This window comes from Podarcis muralis, chromosome 7 (genome assembly GCF_964188315.1).
Source record: "Podarcis muralis chromosome 7, rPodMur119.hap1.1, whole genome shotgun sequence".
Lineage (NCBI taxonomy): Eukaryota > Metazoa > Chordata > Lepidosauria > Squamata > Lacertidae > Podarcis > Podarcis muralis.
In genome coordinates, this window is record NC_135661.1 from 77798868 (window position 1) to 77820358 (window position 21491).

The 21491-nt window shown below is 44.4% G+C and overlaps 1 protein-coding gene across 1 annotated transcript in view; it reads left to right on the forward strand.

The window, feature by feature from the left end:
* Positions 1–6280, forward strand: part of PINLYP (phospholipase A2 inhibitor and LY6/PLAUR domain containing) — a 10703-nt gene extending 4423 nt beyond the window's left edge. The window contains exons 2-6 of the mRNA XM_028742403.2: positions 1432–1520; positions 3350–3466; positions 4557–4709; positions 5217–5360; positions 5677–6280. Of these exons, the coding sequence (XP_028598236.2) occupies positions 1466–1520; positions 3350–3466; positions 4557–4709; positions 5217–5360; positions 5677–5828 (621 nt within the window). The 5' untranslated portion in view covers positions 1432–1465 and the 3' untranslated portion in view covers positions 5829–6280. The remainder of the gene's footprint in view (positions 1–1431; positions 1521–3349; positions 3467–4556; positions 4710–5216; positions 5361–5676) is intronic.
* The last annotated feature ends 15211 nt before the right edge of the window (positions 6281–21491 follow it).

Here is a 21491-nt window from a genome sequence, read left to right on the forward strand (position 1 = left end):
ACGACTCAACATCCTGGGAGTGGAAGTAGGAGAAACAACCCAACAACAACAACAAAGTTATTTATTTACATTTTTTATTGTGTATGTGTCTATCATCTATCTATCTATCTATCATCTATCTATCTATCTATCTATCTATCTATCTATCTATCATCTATCTATCATCTATCACCATTGTTACCAAGGCACCCAAGATGGTTCACAAGTTTAAAACACTAAAGCAAGTACTTTATATAAAACAAAGATTGACAGAGCCCTCTTTTGCCAACTGGGAGCTGATGGTATGTGTGCTGCCTTGCTGGGGGGTGAATAGCAGAGCTGAGCCAGAATTTCTCAGAAGTGATGTTATTGAGGGAAATCAGTGAGAATTTTCTCTTTTCTTCACCCTTTTTGTCAAATCTCGGGCAGTAGAGCATGAAATGCTTACTCTCAGGGTTGTGGGATCAAGCCCCACATTTTGAAAAAGATTCCCGCATTCCAGGGGGTTGCACTAGATCAGTGTTTCCCAACCTTGGGCCTCCAGCTGTTTTTCGACTACAACTCCCATCATCCCTAGCTAGCAAGACCAGTGGTCAGGGATGATGGGAATTGTAGTTCAAAAACAGCTGGAGGCCCAAGGTTGGGAAACACTGCACTAGATGACCCTTGTGGACCCAGTTCTACAAATCCATGATTCTATGAACAATTTCTCTCTTTCATCGCCCAGGAAAAGGGTGGAGAATCTTGGGAGAGGTCCTTTTCCCTTTACAGCTCTTTCTGTAGGCAGAGACTATTCCTTGTGAGGAAGGGCTGTAGCTCAGAAGAAAAGTATCTTCTTTGTATGCAGAAGTTCCCTATTTTAATCTCCAGCGTCTCCACATGGAGCTGAAGGAGACACCATTCCTGAAACATGGAGAACAGCCGCCAGTTTGTGTAGGCAGTACTGAGCCAGATGGACCTGGGCATCTTGCTATGTTCCTAATCAAAGGGCTGTGTCACCGTTCCAAAAACTGGAGTGAAAGCTCAGCTCACTGGGACTCAATCCCAGCGGTGTTAGAAGACCCTTTCTATTTAAAAGAAAAAGGAGTGCAATGCGCTTTTAGATAGGGAAGCATTCCTCTTTCCACCAACTCTCTTTGTATCCCACAAGTTGAAACTCAAAGCTCCCAACTTCGTTGCCAGGAGTGGGAAAGGTCGGGGTGAAATGAAGGTGGCTGTGTGCTCCCTTGGCTATGGGAGAGCGAGCGAGACCCAGCTGGCTCACAAAAGGACTCCTTGAGGCAGTCAATAGACAAAGAGGATCAGCTGTCAAGGGAGCTTGGGGGCTGCCCAAGGGTTTTAAGTGCCTCTCATCAAAAGCAACAAGCCCGACGCCAAGCTTATATTTACCCGTTCACCCCCTTATGTAACTGCTGCGGCTTATATACTTCCACTTGGACTCTTCATTGATAGAGGCAACAGCCCAGCAGAGATCTTGCGTCCCATCATGATGAAGACTCTGGTCAACCTTGGCCTCCTCCTGGCTTCTCTCCTGGGTAAAGGTGAGTCCATGTCATGGGGGGAATGCTGTTCCCTGATCTGCCTATTTGGTGTAATAATGATAGTAATAATAAATAATTTGTACCCTGCCCATCTGACTGGGTTGTCCCAGCCACTCTGGGAGGCGAGAATTAAGTACAGTGGAACTTCGGAAGCCGAACGCCGTAAACTCAAACGTTTCAGCTCCTGAATGATGAAAAACCGGAAGTGATTGTTCCGGTTTTTGAATTAATTTCACAAGCCGAATTTCCGGCGTGGCTTCTGATTGGCTGCAGGATGCTTCTGCAGCCAATTGGAAGCTGTGCCTTGGAAGTCAAATGTTTTGGAAGTTGAACAGACATCTGGAACAGATTCCGTTCAGCTTCCAAGGTACATCTGTATGTTGTAATTTGGATCCAAAGACCCATCCATGCTACTTTCTGGTTTGGAGGTGTGTGGTCAGGGTCCCTAAGAAGTGCCTGCTGGATCAGGCCAATGGCCCATCTAGTCCAGCATCCTGTTCTCACAGTCGGCAACAAGATGCTTGTAGGAAACCTACAATCAAGACCCAAGCATAAGAGCCCTCTCCCCACCTGTAGCAACTGATTCAGAAGCATTGCTGCCTCCAACTGTGAAGGCAGAGCCGAGCCCTCACGACTAGTAGCTATTGATAACCTTCCCCTCCATGAATTGGCCCAGTCCTCTTTGAAAGCTATCCAAACTGGTGGCCATCACTGCCTCTTGTGGGAGCAAATAAACAAACGCTATGAACAGAAAACGTAATGCAGAACAGTGACGTCCAACGCAATATAAAAGCAGCAAGAAGAGTTAAGAGCAGTGGGCTGGATCCATGCAGAGGGTGCGATGAGAGGCATGTCCTACTCAAGGAGTAAGTCTCATTGAATTCAGGGAGGCTTACATCCCTTAAGTGGGTATAGGATTCCACCTTGGCAGAGCATTCTGAAATAGCTGCAGGAGAGAGAACAAGCTTGTTTTCTCCTGCTCTGGAGGGTAGGACTCGAACCAATGGCTTCAGGTTACAAGAAAGGAGATTCTGACTAAACATCAGGGGAGAAACTTTCCGATGCTAGGAGCTTTTTGACAGTGGAATGGTCTCCCTTGGGAGGTTGTCGACTCTTCTTCGCTAGAAGTTTTTAAGCAGAGGTTGGATGGCCTTCTGTCACGAATGCTTTAGCTGAGATTCCTGCATTGTAGGGGGTCGGATTTAGTTGACCATTGGGGTCCCTTCCAACTCTACAATTCTATGACAGGGAATCAAAGGCAAAGGATCTGCCAATTCTAAAGCTGGACTTGTATCAGTGGAGTAAAAGTGTGTGTGTTCGGGGCAGGGAGGATTTCCCTTCTTCCACGAGTTTTTTTCTTTTAATTTTTTCCTATTGATCACCACAGGAGGTAAAATAAGCACAACAGCTCCAGAGGATTGCAACCCTCCTTTGATCTGCCCCCCAAATTCCCTCTTTTGCCCTCTCTGCCATCAGAGCTCCATGGTCAGGAGGAGGGGCAGCCCCAGAATGAAGAGGCCTCTGGGGGTGGATGTTCTGCTGCAACCATGGATGACAATACTCACAAAGCCCTACAGCCCTTGTGACACCCTCCTAGGGACCACAGGATTACGTCCCGTTAGTTGAACTTAGTTTTCATTAAACACAATGGGAGAGAATGCCACACTTTTGATTTCAGTGGCCCCTGAGCTCAGCTATCTCAGTCTGGAGGACCTCACTCAGTGCATCCACTGCAAATGCAAATATTCTGTTGAGTGTCCTCATTTCTAATTAGCTGGCCTCATTCATACAAGCTTGTCTCCTTCCTCTTCCTCTGCTCCTTTCCGAAGGCTCCTGCCTAATCTGCGAGACCTGCATCAGCCCTGGTGAAGGCTGCACTGGCCTGGCTCATCCCTGCAGAATGAATGAAGACACCTGCCTAACCATCGTGGGAATGAACTCTTTGGGTGAGTGATGCAAAGAGGGACACGCAAGTCCCGCCTTGGCCCAGTAGAGGGAGAAAGGTGGTCTCTGATTCCTGCAGATTTTAGGCTTCAATGAACATCAGTTTCCTTTTCCTGTGTGCTATGCATAAATCTTCCTTTAAGCTTTCAAGCTTGCAGGCATATCTCTTTCGGAAGTCTGCAAGGAGGACGTGAGGATGACAGCGATCTCCTGCTGTTGTTCCCCACAGACTTAAGGCAACACCTGCACCTTCACTGCATTCTTTTCAGCACTTGCTGAAGCCATTATTATTTAGACAAGCCTACTCAGATGTTGAATAACTTTATATGAGTTTTAATTGGTGTTAGTCTGTTCTGTTGTGGTTTAAATTTCTTGTATGCTGTATTTTTTTTAGTCGTTTTATTGTTTTATCTTTTTTGTAAACTGCTTTCAAGTTTCCCTCCCCCTACAATCAAGCGGTATATACGGTAAATTTTATGAAAGAAAATAAAATTCATTTAAAGCAGTATCATAACGCTTTTAACAGGCATGGCTTCCCCCAAAGAATCCTGGGAGCTGTAGTTTGTTAAGGGTTCTGAGATCTCTTAGGAGAACCCCTATTCCCTTCACAACCCTGCAGTTACCAGTGTTCCTGGGGATGGGAAAACCATACAATCACAGAATTGTAGAGTTGGAATGGACCATGAGAATTATCTAGTCCAACCCCCTGCAATGCAGGAATCTTTTGCCCCAGCTAGGGCTCAAACCCACGACCCTGAGAGTCTCATGTTGTACCAACTGAGCTATTGACGGTAAAAGCTGAATTGTAGCTTTGTGAAGGGAATAGGGGTCTCTCCTAACAATTCTCAGCACCCTTAGTGCAGATGGGGTCTAATATTCAGTGGCATGATCCTCCTGATTGCTCCCACCAAGGCCCTCTTAGGGAAGAGGGCACAGCAGAGCAACTGGAACATACACGTGTTGTGATGGGCGCAAGCTTTTCTTGCTGAGATTTTTTGCAGATGATCTCAAATCCCCAGCCTTTGTGCAAAAAAAGGAAAAGGAAAATCTACCATGAACCAGCTCTCTTAATGACTGTTTTTCATTTTCCAGGTGGTGATGATACCACAGAGACCCTCAAGACCTGCATTGCTGCTGAAGATTGCTATTCTGGTTCCATCAGTGTCACCACCAATGCCGGGCTCCACCTTCAGAGCATCTCTAGCTGCTGCCAGGATGACCTCTGCAACCGTTGGGAACTGACCTGTATGGAACTCTCTGCTTCTCTCCTCTGAGCGGTTTTTCCTTGACCCGTGATTTCTAGGCATGAGTCCCAGCAGTTTTCCCCTTGTCCCATTCCTTTCTCGGGGAAAGCCTGCTCTTTCACTTTAAATTGGAGCAAACAACAATCTGGAGAATACCCAAACTGCTGTTTGCTCCAGTTCAGCACTAAAGAGTCATTTTACGACTTCTTTGTGGAACGTCCTCCCATTAGACATCAGATGTCAAGGAAATAAAGAACTACACAACTTTTAGAAGGCATCTAAAGGCATCTAAAGGCTGAGGAAACCCAGCCAGATGGATGGGGGTATAAATTGTTGTTATTTACATACCCCGGGGGTAAGCAGCCTTCACAGTACCTCATTTCCTAACCCTGCCTAGGCCAAGGACCTCTGGTATCTTGCACTGCTCAGAGATTGAGATGACATGAAACAATATGTTGTGCCTCACAGTTTGGGAGCGACTGGTCTTTACATGGGTTTTTCTCCGCAGTGCCACCTACAAACCTCACCTCCAATGGATTGCAGTGTCCAGCTTGTTCCGTCTTTGGTTCCAGCCACTGCAAGGGGACTGAGATGCTGAATTGCACCGGAACAGACAATCGCTGCATCATGGTATCTGGGACGCTGAATGCCGGTATGAGTAAAAAAGCATATACTGTAGTACTCTGTCCTCGTCAATTGATTTCAGTCACATAATGCACAATAAGAAGCAACAGACATCAAAACTATGATTTCCCACAGAGTGGCCAGCCCTATTTGCCAGGTGGTAAAAATGAATAAAAATAAATAAATAAAAATAGAAGACCCGACACCCCCAGCCCTGGAGGTAGTCCTAGCGCTACCTAGAGCTTGAGTCTGGGGCCTTCTGCATGTGAAGAAGTTGTGCATCTGCCACTGACCCTTCCCCGTCAAGCTTTGTGTTGCTAACCAACGTCATCCTCTGCCCGCAGGTGGTCTTCCTTCTACGTTCACAGCAAGAGGATGCAGCACAGAGACGGCCTGCTCATTGCCCCTGGGGACAGCCCTTTACTCAGCAGGAGTGATCTTCAACCTTGACAAGGTGTCATGCAGCCCGGCACCGAAAGCCACAGAAAGCCACTAAGGGGGAAGAAGGTGGTTCAGGAACAACAAGCCCTGTGAAATGCCCAAGATGGCATCCAAGCCATTCATCTCAAGCCCTCTTAGGCCAATTTAAGAGTCACGGCTTCCCCCCAGGGAATCCTGGGAACTGTCATTTGTTAAGGATCTGCTAACAACTCCCAGCACCCTTAACAGCTCCCAGGATTCTTTGAGGCAAGCCATGACTCTTTTTATTAAAAAAAAAAATTTTTATTGAAAAATATTAACTACACACATTATCAATCAACATAACCAATTACATTCCCCCCTTTTTATTCCCTCCCCACTCTCCATCTCCCACCCCCCCAGACACTTCCCTCAGCTCCCCTCTCTGATTTGTTTATACATATTTTTCTCTGCATATTATAGAATTGTACATATCATTACCTTATCCATCATATGTTCTACTAATAAATTTGTGGATGTTTATTCAAAGCCTGCCAAGGAGTTCAAATCATTTTGTTGTCTTTTTAAATAGTTTGTAAAAAATCCCCATTCTTGCTTGAAGTCACTGTTGTCCTTCTCATGTAGTTTATATGTCAACTTTGTCAATTCCGCATAGCTCATCAGTTTTTCTTGCCACTGTTCTTTCGTTGGGATTTCCTCATTCTTCCATCTTTGTGCTAACAGGACTCTTGCAGCTGTAAAAATGTCATTTTAAACATAAAAGCCATGACTCTTAAAGTGCTATGAAAGTGCTTGAAAGGTGTTAAGTTGTGGGTGAACATATCAGACGACACAGAGATTCTTCCAACAGCTCTTGTTTATTCACAGACCAGGACAGAACTGAACTGCAGGGTTCATTCAGCCTGCTTATATAGAGCTCCAGTACAACGTTACTGTAACAACTTTCTAAAACTATCCAATCACTGAACGTCACTTTCGATCCCTTATTTGCATAACTATCTACAGTATCCCCCTGCTGGCCCAGGGTGAGAACTTCAGTACATAACAAAAGGTATGGCATGGATATGACCTGAGGAATCCATTGCCCTATTGGCTTTCCACCACAGTTGGAGGCAGCAGTGTTCTGAATAGCAGTAACTGGATGCCACAGGAGCGGGCTCTTGTGTTCGAATCCTCCCACAGGCATCTGGTTGGTCACTGTGAGAAATGGATGCTGGACTAGATGGACTACTGGCCTGATCCAACAGGCTCTTCTTATGTTCTTATGCTTCTCTTCCTCCCACTGTGTTTGGGGCGTGATTTCCCCCCCTCATATCCTTCTGCGTTGTCCTTCACTAAACTGGCATGGAAAGTAGCAAAAATAACACACATCATTTTTACCTCTGCCTCTCAAGGCCTGGCTGGGGCCAGGGGAGACTGGGTTTCGACCTGATCCAGGAAGCTGAAATCTAAAGATATCTCTGTAAATTTTCTTGTGTTGACTGGAGAAAAGCAGTCACATACCAGTAATAAAAAGTGAGAGCTAGAGCGCGGGGAGGCAGGGAAAGAGGGATAAAACTTCTTAGGTTTTAGGTGAGTTCTGCTATCAAAGCAAGGGTGAAAGAAAACAGAGCCACCCTTTGCTTTCCTTGTTATTTTAAATATGTCTTAATCATTTATTTATTTTTTTTAAAAAATAATACCAATTTTACTACTTATACCCTGCCCATCTGGCTGGGTTTCCCCAGCCATTCTGGGCAGCTTCCAGCACATATAAAAACATCAAACATTAAAAACTTCCCAATGTCTTCTAAAAGTTGTGTAGCTCTTTATCTCCTAGACATCTGATGGAAGGGCATTCCAAAGGGAGGGTGCCACCCTGTTTATAGAGGTTCTTAAGGTTTATAGAGAAAAAATGCAAAACTTAATATCTTTTCCCTTTTTAAAAAACAAAACACAAAAGGGGGAGGAGATAGAAATAGAAAAAGGAAAAGAAATAAATAATAAAGAGTAAAAATTTAGTTAAAAGAGAAAGATAGAAAAAAATAAGATTAAGAAAATAAAGAACTTCCCATTCTTCATATGTCCACTATATAAAAAACAATATTAATTTTGTCCAGTCCTGTGTATAACACTCAACAAAACCAGTTTCTATCAGTAAATATTATTTCCAATCCTCAAATCCAGATATCATTATTTCCTTTTCCTGCAAAAGGTCAACAGGAGGTTTCCAATCTATAATAAATCTTAACACTGACTTTTGTCTGATTAAACATGTAAAAAAATTGTCTTAATCCTGATGGACAGATCTGTCAATTTCAGTTTCTCTCAGTTTATCATTTTTTCCAACACTCAGTTCTTCACGTTTACACTTCAGTTTGTGTTTGTTTGTTTTTTAAAAAACACACGCCCAAATGAAAATACACCAGTACTGTATTTTAGTACAAAGTTCTAATATACAGTGGTACCTCGGGTTACATACGCTTCCGGTTACAGATGCTTCCGGTTACAGACTCTGCTAACGCAGAAATAGTACCTCAAGTTAAGAACTTTGCTTCAGGATGAGAACAGAAATTCTGCTCCGGCAGCACGGAGGCAGCAGGAGGCCCCATTAGCTAAAGTGGTGCTTCAGGTTAAGAACAGTTTCAGGTTAAGAACGGACCTTCAGAACAAATTAAGTACTTAACCTGAGGTACCATTGTACACATTTTTTAATGCAATTTTGCCTTTTTGTATGCAATTTTCACCAATATATGCATTAATATGCACACTTTCCACTAGTATATGCATTTTTTCAGTACACATGACTTGGTTGGAGAACTGCATTGCAAAATCTGGAGAAATGCGAATTTTTAATAACGGCTGTGTTGCAGGCTGCATCTTATTCCAGAAAGCACAGGTTAGGAAGGTTCTCCTTTAAATGTGAACTTGAGCCACATTTCTCCCCCATCCATGTGATTTTTCTCCAATTATTATTATTATTATTATTATTATTATTATTATTATTATTATTATTTTATTTATTTATACCCCAGCCACTCTGGGCGGCTTCCAACAAAAGATTAAAATATAATGATTCACCACATATTAAAAGCTTCCCTAAACAGAGCTGCCTTCAGATGTCTTCTAAAAGTCTGATAGTTGTTTATTTCGTTGACATCTGATGGGAGGGTGTTCCACAGGGCGGGTGCCACTACCAAGAAGGCCCTCTGCCTGGTTTGAACTATGATCACAGCCCCCTATGCAACCCCCCACGTTTACTGTGTGGCTTTCTTGAGAGAATATCTCATCTGAAGTCTGAACACGGCACATGGCAATCACTGAAAATAGGTTCCTCCCCCCTCAGTTTTGTGAGGGGCTGCCAGAAGCAAAATGGTGAGGTTGTGATCTGATGATGTAGAAGGATGGTGATAAAGATGTCACCACTGAAATGACACCACTTACATAACCAACTCTCTGCCCCCTCCCCCAAAACATGCAAACAAACTTTCACACTAGCAGTGACTGTGGCTGGATAGACATTTTTCTTTTTTAAAAAAAAACAACGTACTGGATTTGTCGCAAAACAGGAAATCTGAATTAGATGGGGAAATATGATGGGGACGCCAAGGGGACACTAGAAAAAGCTTTCATGCATGAGCACCACCACAATAAACTGCCAGGTGGAAGCAGTCCACATGATCACAGAGCCAAACGTCCAGAACAGCCAGGTCTGGCCAGGAACTACAGGTGCTGTTTCCAGCATTTAAGAAGCCCAGAGAGAAGCTGGTTCTCATCGGTGCCTTCTGCTCTGTAACCTTGAAGCCTGGTCAGGTACAGGTGGTGTCGCCTTTGCCTTCTCCCCCTTCGGGCTGCTGCTCAGCAGGTGAAGCTGACTCCTGGTCCATGACACTTTATTGGATATTTTTTTTGGCTGCAAATCATTTCAGCCCTTCATTCATTCATATATATATATATATATAATATATATATATATATATATATATGCTTTCGTAGATTTTCACGGGTACAGGAATGCAGGTTTTGGTGTCCTCGGGTGTCTTCCCGTGTAAAAGTTGGGGTGTCTAGGCGACGTTTCGACGAGGTCTCACTCGTCATCTTCAGGCTGGTGCTTTCGGCTTCTTGTTACTGGAACAGAGCAGGATCTCAGTGTTTGAGTTCCTATAAATACTGTTGAGGAGGTGTGGCCTCTAATGTTCTTGGGCAGAGAGGAAGTTCCCAGGCTAGTGTGCCTTTTCTTCTTTTGTTTCTTAATTACTTGAGGGATATCTTGAGTGATTTCTTGAGTTGTATCCTGAGTACCACTTAGGTGGGTCATTAGGTGTGGATTAGTTGCTAAAGCCTTTGTGTCTTGACCTCTTGAACTTTGTGAAGAGTTTTCCTGGGAAGATGGTTGTACTGCATTTTGTTGTGCTCTGGCTTGGCTTCGTGTATAGGGGCGAGCTGTGGTTTTCTGGTCTGTGCCAGCCAGATCTGTGTAGGGATTGCAGGGGGGTGCAGCATCCGGAGGTGCCACCATGGTTTGGCTACTGGATGGTATCTGTAATTCATCTGTGGAGAGGGTCTGGGTTTGGGTCTGGTGTGGTTGATTGGTGATGGCGTTCTGTGTGCCTCTGGCTCTGGTGTCAGTTTTTGTGGGGAGGGCTAATTTCCAGATGTCTGGCAAGCGGGATGTGTCGTCACGCTTGTTCATGTTGTGAGGGTGTTTCTCTATCTCGATGGCTTCCATGATTATTCTCTTGTGGTGATGTTCCATGTTAAAGAGCAATTTGGAATCTGCAAAATTAATTTCATGTCCTGTTTCTTTCATGTGTTGGAAAAGAGAGGAAGTTTTTTCTTCTTTTTGACGGCATTCTTGTGTTCTGCGATACGTGCATTTATTCGTCTGTTAGTTTGTCCAATGTACGTGGCTGGGCAGACTTTGCAGGGTATTTCATAGACCCCTTGGTTTTCCAACTGGATTTTATCCTTGGGGTTTCTGAGGATATTGGCTATTTTTTGGTTGGTGCAAAAGGCTGTTTTGATATTGTGTTTATGGAGGATTTTGCTAATTTTATCTGTAGTGCCCTTGATATAAGGAAGGAGGGCCATGCCATTGTTTTCTTCTGTGTCTTGGTTTTTGGGGGGTGTTTCTTTTTGGATTAGCTTCGTAACCCTGTTTTGCTGGTATCCATTGGCAATTAACACATTTGAGAGATTCTGTAACTCAGTTGTCAAGTGGTTTTTGTCAGCCAGGCGTTTGGTTCTGGAGATGAGAGTCTTGGCTACGGAGTTTATTTGTGCAGGGTGGTGGTGTGATTGTGCATGTAAGTAGCGGTTGGTGTGTGTTTTTTTCCGGTAGATAGTGTGTCCTAGGGAGCCATCAGGTTTTTTGTAGATTAGGACGTCAAGGAAGGGAAGTTGGTTGTTGGCTTCTATTTCCATAGTGAATTGTATTTTGGGGTGTAGGCTGTTGAGATGTGTGAGGAAGCTATCCAGTTTTTCCTTCCCGTGTGGCCAAATTACAAAGGTGTCGTCAACATATCTGAGCCAAAGTTTGGGTTTGTGTTCTGACTTGTCTAAGGCATTGGTTTCAAAGTGTTCCATGTACAGGTTTGCGATGACCGGTGAGAGGGGTGATCCCATAGGTGCTCCTTCTATCTGTTTGTATCTTTGTCCATTGTGGATGAAGTACGTGTTGGTTAGGCAGTGCTTGGTCAGGTCCAAGATGTATTCGGGGGGATTGTATTTGTTTTGAATGGCTGTCAAGGCTTCATTAATGGGCACTTGTGTGAAGAGAGATACAACATCGAAGCTCACAAGTAGGTCATTGGGATGTAGGTTTTGCTTCTTTATTGTTTCTATGAACTGGAAGGAGTTTGGAACGTGTGAAGAGATGGATTCTGCATAGGGCTGAAGTTGCTTGGCGAGAAATTTAGCGAGATTTTGTAGAGGTGAGCCTATGGAGCTGACTATTGGTCTGAGTGGTGTTCCTTCTTTGTGTATCTTGGGGAGGCCGTAGAGTTTGGGGCATCTGGATGATTTTTCTCTGGGGATGATTCTTAGCTGGATTTCTTCACTGATAGGAGAGGCTTTTATTTTGGATTTGGTGGTTTTTTCCAGATAGGTGGTGGGATCTGTTTTTATAGGTTGGTAGGTAGGGTCTTGGAGTAGATTTGATAGTTTTGCTTGGTAGTCCGATGTGTTCATCACAACAGTGGCATTACCTTTGTCTGCTGGGAGAATGATTATGTTGTTGTCTTTCCTCAGGTCGGTGAGTGCTTTCTGTTCTTCTTTGTGTAAATTGCTTCTGGGTGGTTTGCTGGAGCAGAGGATGTTGGTGACTTCAAGTCTGATTTTATTGGCTTCATCTGGGTTGATTTTGGTTAGGCTAGCTTCGACTCCGCATATGATGTTTTCCGTGGGGATGCGTCTCGGGGCGACTGCAAAGTTGAAACCTTTGGAGAGTACTTTGGTTTCAGTTGAGGTGAGGATCCTGTCTGATATGTTATGTACTGTTTGCTTCATGGGTTGTTGTGGAGGGTGGCTGGGTTTCTGGCGTTTTTCTAGTTTGTGGAGTTTGTTGGTGTGTGTGTCTGTCTTACGTGAGGTCTCCGTTTCAGCTCTCCAGACGGCTAGTTGTTTGCATTTGTCCCAGAGTGCAGGGTGGATTTTGTTACAGAGTTTGAGGTGAAGAGTGAGCAGATCTTTGTTGGTTTGGTTTAGTAGGTATCTTTTCCTGTGTAGTTCGTTTCTGATTAGGGATAGTTCAGTTCGTTTCAGGATCCTTTCGGTAGCTGGGGTTTTAGAGTGGAATTTAAGTTGGAAGCATGTGGGAATTAAGTTGTTGTCTCGGCAGTTGCGTAGGAACAAGAGATCACATAAGATGGTGGCTCTTCGGATTTCTAGTTTCTCGTAGGTTCTTGTCAGCTGGAAGGTTTCCTCCCCGTAGAGGTGAGATATTTGCTTTCGTAGATTTTCACGGGTACAGGAATGCAGGTTTTGGTGTCCTCGGGTGTCTTCCCGTGTAAAAGTTGGGGTGTCTAGGCGACGTTTCGACGAGGTCTCACTCGTCATCTTCAGGCTGGTGCTTTCGGCTTCTTGTTACTGGAACAGAGCAGGATCTCAGTGTTTGAGTTCCTATAAATACTGTTGAGGAGGTGTGGCCTCTAATGTTCTTGGGCAGAGAGGAAGTTCCCAGGCTAGTGTGCCTTTTCTTCTTTTGTTTCTTAATTACTTGAGGGATATCTTGAGTGATTTCTTGAGTTGTATCCTGAGTACCACTTAGGTGGGTCATTAGGTGTGGATTAGTTGCTAAAGCCTTTGTGTCTTGACCTCTTGAACTTTGTGAAGAGTTTTCCTGGGAAGATGGTTGTACTGCATTTTGTTGTGCTCTGGCTTGGCTTCGTGTATAGGGGCGAGCTGTGGTTTTCTGGTCTGTGCCAGCCAGATCTGTGTAGGGATTGCAGGGGGGTGCAGCATCCGGAGGTGCCACCATGGTTTGGCTACTGGATGGTATCTGTAATTCATCTGTGGAGAGTACATAACATATCAGACAGGATCCTCACCTCAACTGAAACCAAAGTACTCTCCAAAGGTTTCAACTTTGCAGTCGCCCCGAGACGCATCCCCACGGAAAACATCATATGCGGAGTCGAAGCTAGCCTAACCAAAATCAACCCAGATGAAGCCAATAAAATCAGACTTGAAGTCACCAACATCCTCTGCTCCAGCAAACCACCCAGAAGCAATTTACACAAAGAAGAACAGAAAGCACTCACCGACCTGAGGAAAGACAACAACATAATCATTCTCCCAGCAGACAAAGGTAATGCCACTGTTGTGATGAACACATCGGACTACCAAGCAAAACTATCAAATCTACTCCAAGACCCTACCTACCAACCTATAAAAACAGATCCCACCACCTATCTGGAAAAAACCACCAAATCCAAAATAAAAGCCTCTCCTATCAGTGAAGAAATCCAGCTAAGAATCATCCCCAGAGAAAAATCATCCAGATGCCCCAAACTCTACGGCCTCCCCAAGATACACAAAGAAGGAACACCACTCAGACCAATAGTCAGCTCCATAGGCTCACCTCTACAAAATCTCGCTAAATTTCTCGCCAAGCAACTTCAGCCCTATGCAGAATCCATCTCTTCACACGTTCCAAACTCCTTCCAGTTCATAGAAACAATAAAGAAGCAAAACCTACATCCCAATGACCTACTTGTGAGCTTCGATGTTGTATCTCTCTTCACACAAGTGCCCATTAATGAAGCCTTGACAGCCATTCAAAACAAATACAATCCCCCCGAATACATCTTGGACCTGACCAAGCACTGCCTAACCAACACGTACTTCATCCACAATGGACAAAGATACAAACAGATAGAAGGAGCACCTATGGGATCACCCCTCTCACCGGTCATCGCAAACCTGTACATGGAACACTTTGAAACCAATGCCTTAGACAAGTCAGAACACAAACCCAAACTTTGGCTCAGATATGTTGACGACACCTTTGTAATTTGGCCACACGGGAAGGAAAAACTGGATAGCTTCCTCACACATCTCAACAGCCTACACCCCAAAATACAATTCACTATGGAAATAGAAGCCAACAACCAACTTCCCTTCCTTGACGTCCTAATCTACAAAAAACCTGATGGCTCCCTAGGACACACTATCTACCGGAAAAAAACACACACCAACCGCTACTTACATGCACAATCACACCACCACCCTGCACAAATAAACTCCGTAGCCAAGACTCTCATCTCCAGAACCAAACGCCTGGCTGACAAAAACCACTTGACAACTGAGTTACAGAATCTCTCAAATGTGTTAATTGCCAATGGATACCAGCAAAACAGGGTTACGAAGCTAATCCAAAAAGAAACACCCCCCAAAAACCAAGACACAGAAGAAAACAATGGCATGGCCCTCCTTCCTTATATCAAGGGCACTACAGATAAAATTAGCAAAATCCTCCATAAACACAATATCAAAACAGCCTTTTGCACCAACCAAAAAATAGCCAATATCCTCAGAAACCCCAAGGATAAAATCCAGTTGGAAAACCAAGGGGTCTATGAAATACCCTGCAAAGTCTGCCCAGCCACGTACATTGGACAAACTAACAGACGAATAAATGCACGTATCGCAGAACACAAGAATGCCGTCAAAAAGAAGAAAAAACTTCCTCTCTTTTCCAACACATGAAAGAAACAGGACATGAAATTAATTTTGCAGATTCCAAATTGCTCTTTAACATGGAACATCACCACAAGAGAATAATCATGGAAGCCATCGAGATAGAGAAACACCCTCACAACATGAACAAGCGTGACGACACATCCCGCTTGCCAGACATCTGGAAATTAGCCCTCCCCACAAAAACTGACACCAGAGCCAGAGGCACACAGAACGCCATCACCAATCAACCACACCAGACCCAAACCCAGACCCTCTCCACAGATGAATTACAGATACCATCCAGTAGCCAAACCATGGTGGCACCTCCGGATGCTGCACCCCCCTGCAATCCCTACACAGATCTGGCTGGCACAGACCAGAAAACCACAGCTCGCCCCTATACACGAAGCCAAGCCAGAGCACAACAAAATGCAGTACAACCATCTTCCCAGGAAAACTCTTCACAAAGTTCAAGAGGTCAAGACACAAAGGCTTTAGCAACTAATCCACACCTAATGACCCACCTAAGTGGTACTCAGGATACAACTCAAGAAATCACTCAAGATATCCCTCAAGTAATTAAGAAACAAAAGAAGAAAAGGCACACTAGCCTGGGAACTTCCTCTCTGCCCAAGAACATTAGAGGCCACACCTCCTCAACAGTATTTATAGGAACTCAAACACTGAGATCCTGCTCTGTTCCAGTAACAAGAAGCCGAAAGCACCAGCCTGAAGATGACGAGTGAGACCTCGTCGAAACGTCGCCTAGACACCCCAACTTTTACACGGGAAGACACCCGAGGACACCAAAACCTGCATATATATATATATATATATGCAGGTTTTGGTGTCCTCGGGTATCTTCCCGTGTAAAAGTTGGGGTGTCTAGGCGACGTTTCGACGAGGTCTCACTCGTCATCTTCAGGCTGGTGCTTTCGGCTTCTTGTTACTGGAACAGAGCAGGATCTCAGTGTTTGTGTTCCTATAAATACTGTTGAGGAGGTGTGGCCTCCTATGTTCTGGGCAGAGAGGGAGTTCCCAGGCTAGTGTGCCTTTTCTTCTTTTGTTCCTTAATTGCTTGAGGGATATCTTGAGTGATTTCTTGAGTGATATCCTGAGTACCACTTAGGTGGGTCATTAGGTGTGGATTAGTTGCTAAAGCCTTTGTGTCTTGACCTCTTGAACTTTGTGAAGAGTTTTTCTGAGAAGATGGGTGTACTACATTTAGTTGTGCTCTGGCTTGGCTTCGTGTATAGGGGCGAGCTGTGGTTTTGTGGCCTGTGCCAGCCAGATCTGTGTAGGGATTGCAGGGGGGTGCAGCATCCGGAGGTGCCACCATGGTTTGGCTACTGGATGGTGTCTGTAATTTATCTGTGGAGAGGGTCTGGGTTTGGGTCTGGTGTGGTTGATTGGTGATGGCGTTCTGTGTGCCTCTGGATCTGGTGTCAGTTTTTGTGGGGAGGGCTAATTTCCAGATGTCTGGCAAGCGGGATGTGTCGTCACGCTTGTTCATGTTGTGAGGGTGTTTCTCTATCTCGATGGCTTCCATGATTATTCTCTTGTGGTGATGTTCCATGTTAGAGAGCAATTTGGAATCTGCAAAATTAATTTCGTGTCCTGTTTCTTTCATGTGTTGGAAGAGAGAGGAAGTTTTTTCTTCTTTTTTGACGGCATTCTTGTGTTCTGCGATACGTGCATTTATTCGTCTGTTTGTTTGTCCAATGTACGTGGCTGGGCAGACTTTGCAGGGTATTTCATAGACCCCTTGGTTTTCCAACTGGATTTTATCCTTGGGGTTTCTGAGGATATTGGCTATTTTTTGGTTGGCGCAAAAGGCTGTTTTGATATTGTGTTTATGGAGGATTTTGCTAATTTTATCTGTAGTGCCCTTGATATAAGGAAGGAGGGCCATGCCATTGTTTTCTTCTGTGTCTTGGTTTTTGGGGGGTGTTTCTTTTTGGATTAGCTTCGTAACCCTGTTTTGCTGGTATCCATTGGCAATTAACACATTTGAGAGATTCTGTAACTCAGTTGTCAAGTGGTCTTTGTCAGCCAGGCGTTTGGTTCTGGAGATGAGAGTCTTGGCTACGGAGTTTATTTGTGCAGGGTGGTGGTGTGATTGTGCATGTAAGTAGCGGTTGGTGTGTGTTTTTTTCCGGTAGATAGTGTGTCCTAGGGAGCCATCAGGTTTTTTGTAGATTAGGACGTCAAGAAAGGGAAGTTGGTTGTTGGCTTCTATTTCCATAGTGAATTGTATTTTGGGGTGTAGGCTGTTGAGATGTGTGAGGAAGCTGTCCAGTTTTTCCTTCCCGTGTGGCCAAATTACAAAGGTGTCGTCAACATATCTGAGCCAAAGTTTGGGTTTGTGTTCTGACTTGTCTAAAGCATTGGTTTCAAAGTGTTCCATGTACAGGTTTGCGATGACCGGTGAGAGGGGTGATCCCATAGGTGCTCCTTCTATCTGTTTGTATCTTTGTCCATTGTGGATGAAGTACGTGTTGGTTAGGCAGTGGTTGGTCAGGTCCAAGATGTATTCGGGGGGATTGTATTTGTTTTGAATGGCTGTCAAGGCTTCATTAATGGGCACTTGTGTGAAGAGAGATACAACATCGAAGCTCACAAGTAGGTCATTGGGATGTAGGTTTTGCTTCTTTATTGTTTCTATGAACTGGAAGGAGTTTGGAACGTGTGAAGAGATGGATTCTGCATAGGGCTGGAGTTGCTTGGCGAGAAATTTAGCGAGATTTTGTAGAGGTGAGCCTATGGAGCTGACTATTGGTCTGAGTGGTGTTCCTTCTTTGTGTATCTTGGGGAGGCCGTAGAGTTTGGGGCATCTGGATGATTTTTCTCTGGGGATGATTCTTAGCTGGATTTCTTCACTGATAGGAGAGGCTTTTATTTTGGATTTGGTGGTTTTTTCCAGGTAGGTGGTGGGATCTGTTTTTATAGGTTGGTAGGTAGGGTCTTGGAGTAGATTTGATAGTTTTGCTTGGTAGTCCGATGTGTTCATCACAACAGTGGCATTACCTTTGTCTGCTGGGAGAATGATTATGTTGTTGTCTTTCCTCAGGTTGGTGAGTGCTTTCTGTTCTTCTTTGTGTAAATTGCTTCTGGGTGGTTTGCTGGAGCAGAGGATGTTGGTGACTTCAAGTCTGATTTTATTGGCTTCATCTGGGTTGATTTTGGTTAGGCTAGCTTCGACTCCGCATATGATGTTTTCCGTGGGGATGCGTCTCGGGGCGACTGCAAAGTTGAAACCTTTGGAGAGTACTTTGGTTTCAGTTGAGGTGAGGATCCTGTCTGATATGTTATGTACTGTTTGTTTCATGGGTTGTTGTGGAGGGTGGCTGGGCTTCTGGCGTTTCTCTAGTTTGTGGAGTTTGTTGGTATGTGTGTCTGTCTTATGTGAGGTCTCCTCACATAAGTACTTCATCCACAATGGACAAAGATACAAACAGATAGAAGGAGCACCTATGGGATCACCCCTCTCACCGGTCATCACAAACCTGTACATGGAACACTTTGAAACCAATGCTTTAGACAAGTCAGAACACAAACCCAAACTTTGGCTCAGATATGTTGACGACACCTTTGTAATTTGGCCACACGGGAAGGAAAAACTGGACAGCTTCCTCACACATCTCAACAGCCTACACCCCAAAATACAATTCACTATGGAAATAGAAGCCAACAACCAACTTCCCTTTCTTGACGTCCTAATCTACAAAAAACCTGATGGCTCCCTAGGACACACTATCTACCGGAAAAAAACACACACCAACCGCTACTTACATGCACAATCACACCACCACCCTGCACAAATAAACTCCGTAGCCAAGACTCTCATCTCCAGAACCAAACGCCTGGCTGACAAAGACCACTTGACAACTGAGTTACAGAATCTCTCAAATGTGTTAATTGCCAATGGATACCAGCAAAACAGGGTTACGAAGCTAATCCAAAAAGAAACACCCCCCAAAAACCAAGACACAGAAGAAAACAATGGCATGGCCCTCCTTCCTTATATCAAGGGCACTACAGATAAAATTAGCAAAATCCTCCATAAACACAATATCAAAACAGCCTTTTGCGCCAACCAAAAAATAGCCAATATCCTCAGAAACCCCAAGGATAAAATCCAGTTGGAAAACCAAGGGGTCTATGAAATACCCTGCAAAGTCTGCCCAGCCACGTACATTGGACAAACAAACAGACGAATAAATGCACGTATCGCAGAACACAAGAATGCCGTCAAAAAAGAAGAAAAAACTTCCTCTCTCTTCCAACACATGAAAGAAACAGGACACGAAATTAATTTTGCAGATTCCAAATTGCTCTCTAACATGGAACATCACCACAAGAGAATAATCATGGAAGCCATCGAGATAGAGAAACACCCTCACAACATGAACAAGCGTGACGACACATCCCGCTTGCCAGACATCTGGAAATTAGCCCTCCCCACAAAAACTGACACCAGATCCAGAGGCACACAGAACGCCATCACCAATCAACCACACCAGACCCAAACCCAGACCCTCTCCACAGATAAATTACAGACACCATCCAGTAGCCAAACCATGGTGGCACCTCCGGATGCTGCACCCCCCTGCAATCCCTACACAGATCTGGCTGGCACAGGCCACAAAACCACAGCTCGCCCCTATACACGAAGCCAAGCCAGAGCACAACTAAATGTAGTACACCCATCTTCTCAGAAAAACTCTTCACAAAGTTCAAGAGGTCAAGACACAAAGGCTTTAGCAACTAATCCACACCTAATGACCCACCTAAGTGGTACTCAGGATATCACTCAAGAAATCACTCAAGATATCCCTCAAGCAATTAAGGAACAAAAGAAGAAAAGGCACACTAGCCTGGGAACTTCCTCTCTGCCCAGAACATAGGAGGCCACACCTCCTCAACAGTATTTATAGGAACACAAACACTGAGATCCTGCTCTGTTCCAGTAACAAGAAGCCGAAAGCACCAGCCTGAAGATGACGAGTGAGACCTCGTCGAAACGTCGCCTAGACACCCCAACTTTTACACGGGAAGATACCCGAGGACACCAAAACCTGCATTCCTGTACCCGTGAAAATCTACGAAAGCATATATATATATATATATATATATATATATTAAACTGTTTTATAATTTAGAATACTCATTTAAACACCCTTAAAATATCAATGACTTCCCTTCTTCTCTTTCTATGGTTCATTTTGCATATCATAAATCCCTGCATATTTTACATAAACTTAAACCATTCAGTATTCCATTATTACATCCATCAAAACTTATTTACACTGTTGAATTTATCTTAATGCTGCAAACGTTTTCAAGTGTACACAATTCCCCCCCATTTATTCTATAAACATTTTCCAGTCTTCTGTAAACGTATGTTCTTTTTGTTCTCTTATTCTATATGTTAAAGTCTTCAGGCTGCACATATTCCATCAGCTTAAGTTGCCATTCTTCTTTAGTTGGGACGTTGCTCATTTTCCATTTAGGGGCAACAAAACAGAGGCCGCAGTAGTGGCATACATAAATAACCTTTTTTGACACCTGTGAATTTCCATCTCAATTATCCCCAACAAAAAAGGACTCCAGGTTTTATTTGGAAAAGTACTTTTTAAACATTTTTTTCAATTCATTAGGAATTATTTCCCAAAACTCTTTTACCCTTTTACAGGTCCGCCACGTATGAAAGAATGTTCCTTCAACCTCATTGCATCTCCAGCATTTATCTGATTCCATCTTATACATCTTAGCAAGCCAGTGTGGTGTAGTGGTTAAGAGCGGTAGTCACATAATCTGGGGAACTGGGTTCGCATCTCCGCTCCTCCACATGCAGCTGCTGTGTGACCTTGGGCCAGTCACACTTCTTTGAAGTCTCTCAGCCCCACTCACTTCACAGAGTGTTTGTTGTGGGGGAGGAAGGGAAAGGAGAATGTTAGCCGCTTTGAGACTCCTTAAAGGGAGTGAAAGGCGGGATATCAAATCCAAACTCTTCTTCTTCTTCTTCTACTCGGATTTAAATACCATCTGGAAACCATTTAAAGTAGTTCTCCTATTTGGCTCTTCCTTTAGTGGGAGGCAATGTATAAATTGAGTAACAGCAGTAGGGGATTGAAACTGCCTCAGGTCCGTTTTGAATCGTTACTAAGTTGCAGCAGCAGGTCCAACTGCTGTGGGGATGGTGGTGTAATATGGACTCCCCACACCAAGTCCATGAAGGCACTGATGAGACATGGACAGACTCCTGCTAGACACAGGAGGCTAAAGCCCCAGTCTACAGGTCAGAGTTGGGGGACCCTATTTCAGTACATCAGCCTCAGCCAGAATGGCCATTAGGCAGGGATATTGCTGCTGTTGGAGCCTTTCTGTTTCAAGAGACAATGGTGTGTGCAGGGCCATCTTACCCATAGCCGCTAGGGGTGCAGGGCACCCAGGCGCCAGTCTCTCAGGGGCACCTGGCTGAGAGTCCGGGGCCCAAGAATTGAGTCCAGGGAAGAGCCCACCCATCTGTCGGAGTGCTGTGGCAGGCTCTTCTGCTGCGGGCGTCTCTGCGCCGCGA